The sequence below is a fragment of the Phlebotomus argentipes genome, unplaced genomic scaffold (genome assembly GCF_947086385.1).
Source record: "Phlebotomus argentipes unplaced genomic scaffold, Phlebotomus argentipes genome assembly contig_5, whole genome shotgun sequence".
Lineage (NCBI taxonomy): Eukaryota > Metazoa > Arthropoda > Insecta > Diptera > Psychodidae > Phlebotomus > Phlebotomus argentipes.
The window spans coordinates 6554101-6568003 of NW_026776165.1; the positions used below are offsets into that span (position 1 = coordinate 6554101).

At 44.1% G+C, this 13903-nt stretch overlaps 4 protein-coding genes across 4 annotated transcripts in view; 2 read left to right on the forward strand and 2 right to left on the reverse strand.

Moving 5' to 3' along the window:
• LOC132256385 (coiled-coil domain-containing protein AGAP005037) overlaps positions 1 to 4762 on the reverse strand; it is a 65912-nt gene extending 61150 nt beyond the window's left edge. Inside the window, exon 1 of the mRNA XM_059752756.1 lies at positions 4591 to 4762. The gene's annotated coding sequence lies outside the window, so the exon portion shown is untranslated. The remainder of the gene's footprint in view (positions 1 to 4590) is intronic.
• Positions 4763 to 6002: 1240 nt separating this feature from the next.
• On the forward strand, positions 6003 to 8060 carry LOC132255365 (activator of 90 kDa heat shock protein ATPase homolog 1). Its single transcript, XM_059751363.1, has 2 exons — positions 6003 to 7013; positions 7630 to 8060. Exons 1-2 carry the CDS (start codon positions 6244 to 6246, stop codon positions 7898 to 7900), a joined length of 1041 nt encoding a protein of 346 aa, XP_059607346.1. The 5' UTR covers positions 6003 to 6243; the 3' UTR covers positions 7901 to 8060.
• On the reverse strand, positions 8057 to 11458 carry LOC132255363 (G-protein coupled receptor moody). The gene is made up of 3 exons (XM_059751362.1): positions 10696 to 11458; positions 10125 to 10261; positions 8057 to 9176 (listed from the first exon to the last, which is right to left on the reverse strand). The coding sequence occupies exons 1-3, from the start codon at positions 10769 to 10771 to the stop codon at positions 8091 to 8093; spliced, it is 1299 nt and encodes a 432-aa protein (XP_059607345.1). The 5' UTR covers positions 10772 to 11458; the 3' UTR covers positions 8057 to 8090.
• Positions 11459 to 11966: 508 nt separating this feature from the next.
• Positions 11967 to 13245, forward strand: LOC132266040 (protein ABHD11). Its single transcript, XM_059766868.1, has 3 exons — positions 11967 to 12392; positions 12449 to 12684; positions 12762 to 13245. The coding sequence occupies exons 1-3, from the start codon at positions 11982 to 11984 to the stop codon at positions 13033 to 13035; spliced, it is 921 nt and encodes a 306-aa protein (XP_059622851.1). The 5' UTR covers positions 11967 to 11981; the 3' UTR covers positions 13036 to 13245.
• The last annotated feature ends 658 nt before the right edge of the window (positions 13246 to 13903 follow it).

A 13903-nucleotide genomic window follows, 5' to 3' on the forward strand; every position in this document is an offset into this window, starting at 1 on the left:
GGTTAACGCCTCTCATCAACACCATTTGAACGCCATTCTCGATTAGGAGAACTCTTAAAAGACCCCCCGTCATTGATTCCCTGAATTCATGAAAGAACCATCCACTCTATTAGCTTCACCACAATTTAATTTATAACGCAATTGAACAGTCCAAATGACTTTCAATGTAGATTCTGTGTAAGATTCACTTGTTGAAGTGTTCTTTATTGGACACTCTTAAAAACAATATTTTACCCAGAATGAATACATGCAATAGCTTATGATAGACTCGTCTTGGGATATTTAACAACATAGATATTATGAAAATAATCAATAGGAATGTCTTTTATTCTCACAGAAAGAATATTCAATAATCCAAGGATAAAAGAACCAACTTCCAATATTTATTACTTATAGTGTAATTTGAATAAGACGGTCCTTGATTGTGCGAAATCTTCTTAGTCCTCATAATCACTGATTTATCCTCAGATACTGCTAATCGATATTGGAAGATGTTTTTGTTTACAAACACAAATCGCCATACGAGACACATGAAATAAATTAGTATTTAAATGTGTGTTTGGGCACCGAAACACAAATGTTCATTGCATGAGACGAAGAACTTCATGAGTGAATAAAATGTTAATTCAATATCCATTCTCTCTTCAGACTCTTTGCGTACAGGATTTCACGATGTGCAGAGCACTTTGTCATGATGTGATTCTCATGCTAACCACACATTTTGCATTTACTCTTGAGCGTGAAGAATTCACAGAACACCAAAACTGTCTGTCTCAGTGTAGCGAAGATAAGAATTTCTTCCAAATATTAACAATATCAGTGACGACTTTGGCATTTTTCACATGCAAAATCATCCCTCTCTGAAGGCGTCGCAACAGTGCGAAATGTGAGTCATTTTGTGTCCATTTATGGTTGTGCCAATCGACATTTTTCACGCTTCAAGCACGAATTTGCAATTTAAGTCTGTGAAATGATTTCTTTTTCTGCCTCACATTCTGTATGTCAGAATCAAATTAATTCTCCCAGAGTCAAAGAATCACTGTCAAGTGTTTATATTTCATCGCTTGTGGCGTCGCATTCAGTGACGGAATATGCCTTCAAATGGCTGCTTCATGTGGGATATTTCCGCATTGGATTGTCCAGCATTGGCAGAAAGTTTGTATTGTCACTTGGGACTGACGCTAAACATTTGTTGAAACTCACTAAAACAGCAAAACCACCCACTCGAAACACGAGATGCAGAATTATGTGGCTTTTTGAATGTTACACCCTTTCGTATGTTTCAAAGAACACGTTCTAATTTCCCATAACACCATCTTAAGTAGGTCATTCGGTTATTTATCTGCTTTAAATTTGCATTATTCACTCTTTGAATTTATATAGAGTTAAGTATCCAGGGTTTAATTATAAATGTCATTCATTTACCCTCACAGGAAGAAAGTTAATGAGTCAACGTTAAAATAAATTGATATAATACATATCATACAGAAAATGACAGAAAATAATTAAGTAATACTCAAAAACATGAAAATAAAGTTAATTTATTTCAAATATTTTACCTAGAAATTTAATTATGCATCCAATTAATTATTTCTGATTTTTCCCCGCTCAAATAATGAATTCGTATTTAAATTTTTGGCTTTTTTTAACAATCTATTTTAAAATGCAATAAAAAGTATTTTTGATAAACTTTTTAAGTCTTTTTGTCACATTTGCTTTATTTAACAAGAATTTCAATTTATTTTTAATGTTTTTTTGCATCATCATCAAAAATTCCCTTCCAACTCTTTTTGTATCTCGTTTCACCGCCTTCAAACTATCATTTTCACAGTGACACGACAGAATTTCATCACAATTCGAAGATGACTTACGAACACTTTTGTGACAATTCAATGTTAATTTCAATTCTTACTTCACAAATCTCGTGTAGCATTCAAATTTAATCAAAGACGCTAATTGGTTTGTTTTCCTCTCCACCCATTTCGTTCGCTCCACTTTTGAAATCTATTCGATTCCCCTTTCAATGCCTGTTTTTTTCACTCAATGCTCGCAGTGCTTCTCAGTGATCGCGCATTATAGAGTAAAAGTTGGATGTTTTCTGTGAATTGAAATTGAGCCTATAATGATTAAATTGGGCGCACTCTTTTTTCCGTGCTAAACTGAGAATCGCGCTGTGTGGAAAGACGCTAATTGAATAACGGCAAATGACGAAAGTTGCTGGCTTTTGCCTCCTTTTTTATTTCGTCTCTTCGCCGTGTGTGCAATTATGGCACGGATTTTTTCCTCCCGATCGAAATACACAGAGACGCGATATCGCGCGGACTCGCGATGATAAAAGCATTGGGTGAAACCGGTCTTGGGTGCACCTCAAAGACAGAGTATCTCAAACTCCAGAATATTGTCAACATAAACTTGTCGGTGTTCTGATAAATTGCCACTCTTGCGCAATGTGGTTAATTGCATTTTACTAGTTTTTCAAGAGTGTACTTTTTTTCACTATCGGTGAAAGAGATAAGCGCTCTTCCGATGAATTGCACTTGGGAGAACATGGGAAAAGAATCACAGATTGACTCTTACTTAGCACCCATTTCTTCACCATTTTCGCACCATTTATTGATTCTCGGCGATACACGCTTCTCAATACAAGACGAACTCAAATGCTGAATGGTCGGCGGAGGGAAGAAAAAAGAAGAGCGCAGAAGAGAATAAACTCATAAGAGGATATAGTGAAGTTCTTCACAGCACACGAAGACAGTCAATGCACTTTCGCGCCATTATTTCCTCAACGTCACAAGCACTTAAAGACTCACACTCGAAACATGCAAGCTAATGTGGAATTATATTCTCTACACCCAATATGTGGCTTCATCTGCAACTTCAGACGCTCTGTGATTTACAATTTTCAGCGCAAAGAGACAAAGTTGCTCCAAATTGTATGGAAAATGTCCGAAATATTTGCAAAAAATCAGAAAGAGCCATCAAAAACATCCCCAACAGGCAATAGAGAGCGTGTTACTCTCTTTTATACACAAGAGGATGAAACCAAAATATTCAATGAAAATTCACCGCGACAGCAGGTTTTCCCCAGCAGGAATCGCTGATAAAAGATGCAATATGAATTCATAAAAATTCCTCAAAATTTCCCAATACAAAATATATTTTTATTGAAATTTCTGTCATTTGATGGTGCATTCTTTCTATCTTCATACCTGTTCTTTTTTTCACGGCATTCAGCTGTGCAGCAGATTATGCAAATACTGTTGACAAATTCCAGGAATACGTTGAATTTCCATTGATTATTATTTCAATATACACTTATGCCAAATGATATTTTTATATGCAAATTGTGAATGGTGTAAAAAGGTACTTAAATACATCCCCAATTAGTTCGGCTTAATATATATGACCAAAAATATTGAAAAAGAATCAATTTACAAACAGATTAAACATCATCAAAGCATTGAAAGCTAGCAAAAATGAGCGAAAAACACCGACAATCAACCATAATCTATTGATTTATATTCTAGAAGTGCACTTTTCATGTGTTTTTCGTGTAGAAATGTCTGTATATTCTACATTTTAGCACAGAAATAAACAGATAATATAAAGTTTTGTTACCTTCTAATGATTTAATATAATCAATGAAACGCAGTTGCTCAGAAAAGCCATATTCTCCCCTATATTTTAGGGTTTTTCGCGTAACCTGAAAGTGGGAGGCAAAACTCCGCCTCTTGTGGCAGAAATTCTGCCACAATTTCGCCACAAGACTCGCTCAAGAGCGAAAAGAGTCAATGGAGAATATGAAAATTCAAGGGTCCGCGAGTGTCATCTTGCTTCCCTTCGTCTGCATTTCGACGCTGTATTCAAATTCATTTGTCCGATTTAAGACTCTTGTGCCGTTTTGCGGCAAATGAATACATTATCTCTCGCTCTCTCTCTTCCTCCGCTTCTTTGCATGTCTGAAGTTGAGATGACGAGAATGAGGAACGAGCGAAGAACATCTGCAAGATAGCGCGCCATTGTCACTCCGATGAATCCAGCACAGTTTCACGATCGCCTGATCAATGCTCTCTCTCTTTGCAGCTAGGGATCAAATGACGAGACGCTGGGCTTTCTATTGACCTGCAGAAGCCCTACAAAATGGCAAATATCGATCTTCTGCGGCAGCGAAGAAGCAACAATCCGGAAACACCAACAGTTGCCACCATTTGGAAGATCTCAGGTTACAAAAAGCATGTGAAAAACCACGCTTTTTTCGCATTTTCACCAGAAGAAAAGCCTTTGATTTTGTGGGAATGCCAGAGAAAATTTCTCCCAAGATCTCAAATAATTCTTGACCTTATAAATAACAGAGTCCAAAACAAGTTTTACTATTGAAACTCGCCGCGTTTTTCGTGAGAACAGCAGAATATATAGTAATTCATGGAAATGACATTTTTACCTTGAGTCATTCTTAATTTTGAGGAAATATAAATTCTGTGATTACAATAGCAATTTTGCATTTATCGCAGCATCTCAATTTTGAGCACTGCACAAAGTTCTTTGGCATTTCGCCTTGGCGTTTTTTTGTGTGCAAGCAAACCAACTCACCATTGTGTTGATTGGCGGCCGAAGAATTCTCACGGAAAAACAAGGTCTTGCATCCAAATACACTCTTCAAAAACACATTACATTACACCTCAAACAATCAATCAATCGTTTATCTAGTCTTTGACACTGTTCACCAATTATTTCACCATTAAAACAGCACAAAAGTGTCCAAGCCGCGACCGACGCGTTGTTTATGCAACAAGTGTTTATGTTTTTTAACGAGTCACAGCTTCTTTTGGCCTGACTGACAGCATTCCCACAGCTTTCCCCCCACCCTGGACGCGGGAAACATAGAATTTCGCCGTTGGAAGACTTCCAGGAGCTGTCCAGACATTTTATTTCTTGCACAGAATAAAATACAAAATATATATGCAAAATGTCCCAAAAACACTCATTTCCCACTGCTCTGGGAGGATTCTGGCTGCTCCTCTGGGATTTCCTCTTCCTGGCTGACTGTCGGCGTTGTCACCACGTAAGTGTCGTTCGGCTGGCTCTCCTCGAGCGTCCTCTCCGGCGTTTTGGAGACACTTTCCTGGCCGGAATTCACGAAAGTCTCCGATTCATACATCTGACTACCTTCCTGACTGCTTCCCTCGCGCATGTGCTTCCGCACGAGCTGCACCAGCACCGGCAAGTCCTCCTCTTCGCTCAGATCCTCAAAGGCGTCCAACAAATCGCTCCTGGACTTGAGGGAGTCCTCGAGATCCGTCTCGGCTTTCAGCACGGACTCCGTGTAGGTCAGCGACAGGTTGTCCAGCAGCTCGAAGATCAGATGGAAGGTGAGCCTGGCCGCGGGATTCCTGTACAGTTTCCTCAGTCTCTGGTAGTTCTTTGGCGTGGGCGCCTCGGCGTCTGCCCCGATTTTCTGCTCATTCTCTATCGTATTGATCACTTCTGACCGAATCTGCGCCTTCCACTGCTGCGTCAGTCCCTGGGCTTCCAGCAGCTTGTACACAGCGTCGAAAATCTCACGGTCGATTTCCATTTTGGCGTGCGGAAAGCGTGAGAACACAGCAAGAATTGTGCCGGCGAAAAGTGTAAACAAAACTTCGGCCCAAAACACCGAAACTCTCCGATTGACCTCACAAATTCGATGAATTTCCAGGAATTCGCTGCAAATTCGTCGCACCGCCGATAGCGCCATCTGTTAGTACAGTGTCTTCAGCCGCGCAGAATGACCCGATTTTGGGTGGGAGATTTCTCATGCCAATCAATTATCTCACGTGAGCCGAAATTTCAATGAGAAAAACTTTGGCACCGTTCCTTTGTCAAGAAAAAATTTTGCACTTGGCAGTTATTCTCAGAATATTAACAAAAAGGATCTGTATTTGTATATTTTTCATGCCTTTTCCAGACATTTTTCGCGATGTTTAATTCATGTTTAATGCAACATGTTTAAGTTTCACGATTTGACAGTCGAGTAAGAAATCGAGAACATTCAGTTCCAGTGCATTTTTCAGTGAAGTAACACTCGTGTTCACCCCCATTTTCATCTTCTCTGGCACTCTAGCGTGTGTGATATCCGGTGAGGCAGCGCAGAACACCCCAAAGGAGCGGAGAATCGGTGTGAGGGCAGCAAGAGTCGCGGAAGTCTCTGGCCATCGTGCTGAGAAACGTGTGAACACCTCGGGAATCTAACCTAGTGACGGCGCCATGGCCAAGTGGGGCGAAGGAGACCCGCGGTGGATCGTGGAGGAGCGCCCGGACGCCACGAATGTGAACAACTGGCACTGGACAGAGAAGAACGCCACGCCGTGGTCCAAGGAGAAACTGCGGGCGCTACTGCTGGACTTTGTGGTGGACGAGGGCGGCGCGCTGGTGTCCGTGACGGAGGTGGAGAAGCTGGAGGGCGAATCGTCGGCCAACAACCGCAAGGGCAAGCTCATCTTCTTCTACGAGTGGAACATCGTGGTCAAGTGGCAGGGCGTGCTGCCCGGCGAGGACACGCCAGGCACCGGAAAGCTCACCATTCCCAACCTGTCGGAGGAGAACGATCTCGCGGACATCGACGTGCAGGTGACCGTGGACGAGAGCAACGAGGTGTCCGAGCGCCTCAAGGAGTTCCTGTACAATGTGGGCAGAGACAAGGTGCGGGAGCTCCTGGGCGTGTACGTGCGTGAGCTGCGTGAGGAGTTCTCCAAGGGCATGATCCTGCCGAAGAAGGACGGCAGCGCGCCGCCCGCCAAGCCCGACGGCGTGTCCAACATCAAGAGTGGCTTCAACAAGAAGATCACCATCGATCCGGTCGTCAGTTCGCAGCACTCCAAGGCTTCGGGAGGGCACAAAATCGACGTGGTCACCATCACAGCGTCCGAGCGGTTCCAGTGCCAGGCGAACGCCCTGTACGATGCTCTCACGCGCGTGGAAATGGTCACGGCATTCACCAGAGCACACGTGAAGATGGACCCAGTCAAAGGCGGAGAGTGAGTAAATCTTCCCGCTTTCATCCCACTTTCCAGAGTCCCAAGAGAATCACATTGTGATGAATGTTCGTTGATTGAATTTCTCATGAAAATTTCAAGAACGGCCATCTGAGTTTTCCCCCATTTTCCCATAGCAATTTTGTAGGTTAAGGAAATTACCAGAACATTCGCCGTCTCTTAACATAAGAGACAGCGAAAAGTGATTCTCAAGAGTATTCCTAAGGAGAAGCGGGGCAATTTCGAACAGTGATTTGTAGATTTTGACCTTTTTCTTTAGTTCTAGCCACTCTAGCACAAAATGATGAGGGAATTATATCTTTAATAGTCAATTGAAAAGTAGGGGAAGAGGGACTAATATGATTTTTACATTTCATTGTTTCAAAGCTTTTTCCATTGTCTTTAAGAAGAGCAATCTTGGATCTCTGAAGATTATCTGAAGTAAAAGCATCACATATTTTCAATAATAATTATATCAAAATGCCAAATTCACTGTTCTGAATAGCCCAACATTTCCCTATTCCACAATAAATCATCGCATTTTTATCATTTATCACTTTGTATTACAGACGAAGTGACACGTTAGATATTAATCTGTCTTGTGTTTGTCTTGTTGCAGCTTTGCTTACTTTGGCGGCAACGTGAGCGGCAAATTCCAAGAATTGGTGCCCAGTGAGCTCATCAGGCAGACGTGGCGACTGAAGCAGTGGCCGGAGGGACACTTTTCCACGGTGCTGATGAAGATCGAGGAGATGGATGACCACACAGTGCTGACGCTGACGCAAACCGGCGTCCCAGCGGCCGAGGAGGAAGTGACGCGGAACAACTGGAAGCGCTACTATTGGGATAGTATTAAGCAGACGTTCGGATTTGGGAGCTTTTTAGGGTAGATCAATCAAGGATATAATTTAAATGAAATTTCGCTAACTCACGACCGGAGGAATCTTTTGATTTTTGGATGCTTGCTTAGCGTGGCGCAATTGTGAATCATCTCAATCTGTCTTGGGAAAGCGTGAAGGAAGAGTAAATAGATTAATTTAACGAGGATAACTCTTTATTGTGCACTTCTTACAGTGTGTCTCAGGCGGAGTTCTGCTGCTGCCTGTCGCACATGATGAGGCCCCAGTAGGCGCGGCGGTACTCCGAGGACATGACGGCGTAGATGATGGGGTTGATGCAGGTGGTCATGTAGATGAGCAGGTAGCCGCTGATGTTGAAACCATGGATCTCCGTGGCGCCCTTGAAGATCTTCGTGATGGTGATGGGCAGGTAGCAGATGAGGAAGGCGCTGAAGATCACGAGGATCATCTTCAGCAGCCTCTTGTCTCGCACCGTCATGCGGCCGCGATACAGAATGCTCGCGTTGGACGTGTTGTTGTTCTCAAGATGGCTCTGCGCGGCGTGATTTTGCACACGCTCTTCCTTCACGCTGCACGCGTCCGAATCTTCGTCCGCCTGCGGCGCCACTTGGCCGTTCTCCGCGGCCTCCTGGCCGGAGCCAATGCTGGTGCTGTCCATGAATCTAATCTCGGGATTGTCGAATTTCACGAAGGGCTCCGCGCCATTTTGCGGCAGCGGCTCCGGATGGGCGGGTTTTCGGCGTGAGTTTCTCCTGCGCGATCCACGCGAGCGCACGGAGTCCTTCCGCGCGTCCGCGCCTCCGTGCGACTGCACAGCCGCCTTGCGCACGATGAAGAATATCCGGGCGTAGCACATCACGATGAAGATGCAGGGCAGCGCGAAGGCCACGCTGAAGAGGAACTCCTTGGGCGAGTTGCCATTGGCATCGCGTAGAATGGTGCAGCTACCGATGCTGACATCCAGCCCGAAGCGCCCCCACGCGCCCATCCACGTGGGGATGAGGGCGCAGAAGGAGAGCGTCCACGTGCCGGCGATCATGAGCGCGAGGAACTTGCGCCGATAGATGCGCGGGTAGATGCGCGGGTGCACGATCATAACGTAGCGATTGATGGTGATGGCTAGGATGGTGAAGAGCGACACGGCCAGCAGGCCGTAGCGCGCCAAGGGGAAGAGCTCGCACAGGATGTCGCCGTGCGTCCAGTCGCGCTGCCAGAAAGTGCTGGCGGCCAGCGGAAGATTGAAGCAGCAGAAGAGGAGATCGGAACACGAGAGGTTTATCACAAAGAGAGCTGTTGCGTTGCGCACCTACAAGAATGGAATCATGTTTCACTGGTATTATTCAAATTATTTGAGAATTCTTGAATTCTTGATATCGTAGACGCAAACCTTGACTAAATTTTTACCATGATTTTTCTTTACTTTATAAATGAGTAAATTTAAGATAAAGCAATTTGAATTTAGCAAGGAATTTTTTTGAAAATCATATTCAGATTATTATAAATCAACTCTCATGATTCAGTTGAATTACACGAAATCCACTTAACTGTCTGTCAATATCAGTGAATCAAATGCAGAATTCCTTATCAGAAGTCTTGCTCAGAATCAACACGTTTGTTCAATTATTTCCCGTGCTTTAGCTAGTTGGAAAATTGATTGAGTCATTCAGTAACTCATGTTTAATGTTGACTTTCTTGTGTGAAAATATACACAAGAGTCCTTCTCTGCCAATTGCTCTGGCTCAATGCAATCAAATACAGTCAAGTGATCCGAGGTTAGAGCACAAGAGAGTGCATCGACAATAACCACATGCTTCTCAAGCGCGACTGCAGAAGCGTTTTCCGCCTATGTTTGTAAACAAACACGCAATCGCACATCCAAATTAGCCTTTCAAGTGACATTCTTCTGGCGAATTTTATGCTCCTAAATCCCAAAAGCAAGAGAATTCAGTGCCCAGAAATATTTCATGACCTCAGACATTTTCCCCCCATAAAACCTAATTGATTTGGCACAGAGAGTGAATTACTTTTGCATATTCACTTGATACAATGGAAATCACTTTCTCACTGCCTGCAGGACGCCTTTTCCAATTCACCAATCATTGTGTTTATATATTCTCGTATTTTATTTTCCCATTTCACACTCTGCGGTGCGCCTGTTTATGTTCCAACGCTCAGAATAGTTGTAAAATTCTCATGTGATGAATTTCCCACTCTTTTGCACGGTGGAAAATTCACTAATCACACCCCATTCTACCTTTTTGCATCGTGCCAGCGCAATGATGGTTATTAAGTTGCCAGGAATGCCGATCAGCGCAAAGATCATGCACATCACGGAGGCGAATTTCAGCAGCGAGTCCGCGTAGTTTTCGAACAGGCCGCCCGAACTGATTGCTGAAAAGACAAGGAGGATTTCTTGAAAGGTGTGAATAAATGTGAGACGATTATTAAAAACTCAAGACGAGAAGGTATAAATAAAACGTATTCAAAACGCGCTCAAACCCTTACATGGATGTTTCAAAACTATTGCACATATTTCATAAGTGGGATTCAGTCGAGTGTACAAAACCGTAGGTGAGTTAACAACATTTGATTAGTCATAAATCGCTCAAACTCCTCATAAATTCTACTCCAATTCAATTGAGCGAGTCCATGTGATTTTGTGCATTTTTAACTATTTTTATTGCATGTGGCGCCATCTGCGACCCTTTTCAAAAGCTTGAAATTTAGAAATTCTCGAAATACTCAAATAAAGGCAGATTTAACACCCTCTTTCCTACGCCACTGCGTGAGAGTGTGCGATCGATCAGTTGAAAGTCTTTCCTCACTTGTATCATTGTCGATGGTGCGGCTGATGATGATGGGATAGGCTGTGATGGGCGGCGGTCCCAGAAGTAATTCCATGGTTTCATCTAGTCCTCAGTCATCCCAGCGAGTCATCTGAGTCCGGGCGTCATTTTGGGATTTTCGCAGAATTGAGCAATTAATTCGCAGCCGGCTTGTTTAGTTAATTGGGCGCGATATTGTATCGCGGAAAGGCGAAAGTGGGAGGGTGGATGGTATTAAGAGGAGAAAAAAGGAATAAAAGACGCCAGCTAATGAGAAGTGCGATGAAAATAGAATCCAATCCTCAATATTTATGTAAATATTTACATCAACGTGTTCCAATACACTTTTCACACTAGTTAAACCGTTGAAGAGTTTTCCACGGCTCTAATTTGATCTTGTCTCGACCCAGAGGCGAGAGTTCTCCGGATTGCGCTACACTTTATCCCATTTGTAGAAACACAGCCACTTTTTTCGTGCTTATTTGATTGCCGCCAAAGAAATTCCTATACATCCAATTCAGTCTGTCACATAATCTTATCGCCGTCAGTCGTGTTCAATCTATACACGCGTGATAAGGGAATTTTTAAAGAAACACTCTTGTGTAACACCTTCACTCCCTGAAATGCGCACTTAACCGCTCTTCGCGGATGGCACACACAAGAAATGCAGCGCGAAAGGAAATCCTCACTTCCACTGTGGAAAGTCTCTCGTGAGCAACTGACTAGAGGAAACTCCGCAATCACACAGAGAATTTCCCAGACGCGACCGAAGGCGGGAACACGATCGCGAGCATTGATTCGATTTTCCGTCCATAAACAAACGAAGAGAGTCATAAATTCATGAGTATTCAGTTGAATTTTGATAACGATTTCAACTCCATTTCACACTCTTCTCGCTTGCACAGCGATTGACATTCTGTGGCTCGTCATTGCATGGACAAGTGAATGAAATCTCGTCTTTTATCACTCCTTCTCTTGACTTCTTACGCTTTCTTACACATGTTTTTCTCCGGTCAAGCGAATTCGGCGATGTGACGCCTTCTTTCACTCCAATGTGCCGCTGATAACAGACGACAGAACACATGTTTACAACGTCTTCGTTATTTCTTCATCTGTCTCATGCGCTCGATGCATGATTATCTAGAAAATTCACAACTCAGCAGTTCTTTGAGTTCAAACTCGCCGAATTTGTACGAAATTTGAATTGAGCTGCGTTTCATCTGCCGCACAGCGCCTCTGCGCTTCAATAGGCGAACTTCTCACCCTAACCTCTCAGTTTATTTATCATGGCACGACTTGTGAAGACTGCGTTTGAGATCTTGCCGAAATCTCAACGGATTCCCCGGCATTTCTCCACTTCAGTGCATCCAGTGAATCTCTCGTATGATGAGTATCTGCCCAAGGATCCCAAAACCGCCACCGGAGCTCCGCTCCTGATCATGCACGGCCTCTTTGGCTCGCGACAGAATTGGCGAGGAATCAGCAAACGACTCACGCAAGTGCTGAATCCCAGTCGCCAGATCTTCTCAGTGGACGCCCGGAACCACGGTCAGAGTCCTCACTCCCCTGACCACTCGTACAGCCACTTGGCGGAGGATGTCAGGGCGCTGATCAGGAGCATTCCGGGGGCGCAGAGAGTGGCGCTGATGGGCCACAGCATGGGAGGACGCTGCATGATGTGCTTCGCCCTGAGATACGTGAGTGACCCAGGCGAATGCTCGCCTCACAGGCTGACGATCCCTTAACTCTACAGCCAGAACTGGTGGAGTCGGCGGTGATTGTGGACATTTCTCCGTTCTCCAGCGTCCACTTTGCCGGCAGTTTGGACGCCATGAAGGACTTGCTGAAGACGCTGCAGCGCATCTCCCTGGACGCCAGTCTCGCTCCGTCCGTGGCCAGGAAGCAGGTGGACGAGCAGATCAGTGACATCATGCCGGACAAGGCGACGAGGGATTTTATCCTGCTCAACTTGTACAAAGACGAATCTGGGTGAGTTGAAAGGCGAAAAGACTATTTAGACAGATCATAAATTAGCTACATTCTATCTTCTGGTCCTTGTTTGATAGATTTCAGTGGCGGTTCAACATTCAGGGACTGCTGGATAACGTGGAAACGTCCATAGCTCAGTTTCCCGCTGAAATGCTCGAGGGAAAATTCGCGGGACCGACGCTTTTCATCGGCGGCGCCGATTCTCAGTACATCAATCCCAAAGATCTGCCCAGGATTCAACAGAGCTTTCCGCAAGCCCGACTGGAGTTTGTTGCGAATGCCGGACATTTGGTGCACGTGCAGAAGCCCAATGAGTTTCTGGACTTGGTGACAAACTTCCTCAACACCTGAATCCAGAGGCCGTTTCGAAAAAAACACTGTTTAGTATAAATTGTAAAGAGAGACAGAGAGATTTGTGGAAAAATGTAGTGCGAGAAGAGGGAATTGAGTTGGCTTTTATTGTGTGGCATGCCAATGTGATTGGGTTTTGTGTGGATGAATTTAATTTATTGGGATTCTTCAAATTGAATAAAGATATCGGAGCGCAGAGGGGAAATGGAAAGGGGCAAAAAATCAATAAAATTGTCTCTCAGCGATGAAATATGTATAATAATAATGCTGAATGCCGTGTAGTTAATTCAACAAAAAGAAACCTGCTGCCCGCGGAGAATAACTTACGTGAAATTATTCCCATATAGAGAAACGTGTCAGTTATTCAATGTGCATCTGGGATGGCGAGAGCGAGCGAGATGGCGGACAGTCCGCGAGGAGGAGTACAATTATGCCGGTGAGCGCATCGTCGATGAGGGGAGCTCTCGCGAGAGGAAGGAGTGCTGCTCTTGGTGTGGAAATTGTGGATTCGGACGTCAAATAAATAAAGTAATAATAATGATCAATGATGATGTCAAATCAGGTAAACGCGCCGCCACGCCCAGCGGGAGATGGAAGGTGTGAAGCCCTGCTGCGCCGAAGTTAATAAGCCCGAAAATATAACCTTTGATTATCAACCGACACCATTCACTCGCTCTCACTCCGCGCGTCCCGCTTCTTATCCTCCTTTTGCACCACACACCAAAATGTCCAGAGGATAAATGGAGAATTTCAAAATTCAATTCTCCATCCCTTTTCGCATGCCCACGAATCCTCAGGGACGCCCGACGCTCCGTGTGGATCTTCATTTGCAAAACATGAGGACGCAATCAAGCTCTCTACGCGTCCA

Excerpts from the sequence above, each read along its gene's own strand:
- LOC132266040 (XM_059766868.1), top strand. The coding sequence starts at position 11,982 with ATGGCACGACTTGTGAAGACTGCGTTTGAGATCTTGCCGAAATCTCAA. Across the intron at positions 12,393-12,448 it reads TGTGCTTCGCCCTGAGATAC|CCAGAACTGGTGGAGTCGGC; the intron begins GTGAGTGACCCA and ends TTAACTCTACAG. Across the intron at positions 12,685-12,761 it reads TTGTACAAAGACGAATCTGG|ATTTCAGTGGCGGTTCAACA; the intron begins GTGAGTTGAAAG and ends CTTGTTTGATAG.
- LOC132255365 (XM_059751363.1), top strand. The coding sequence starts at position 6,244 with ATGGCCAAGTGGGGCGAAGGAGACCCGCGGTGGATCGTGGAGGAGCGC. Across the intron at positions 7,014-7,629 it reads GACCCAGTCAAAGGCGGAGA|CTTTGCTTACTTTGGCGGCA; the intron begins GTGAGTAAATCT and ends GTCTTGTTGCAG.
- LOC132255363 (XM_059751362.1), bottom strand. The coding sequence starts at position 10,771 with ATGGAATTACTTCTGGGACCGCCGCCCATCACAGCCTATCCCATCATC. Across the intron at positions 10,262-10,695 it reads CACCATCGACAATGATACAA|CAATCAGTTCGGGCGGCCTG; the intron begins GTGAGGAAAGAC and ends TTGTCTTTTCAG. Across the intron at positions 9,177-10,124 it reads CGCTGGCACGATGCAAAAAG|GTGCGCAACGCAACAGCTCT; the intron begins GTAGAATGGGGT and ends CCATTCTTGTAG.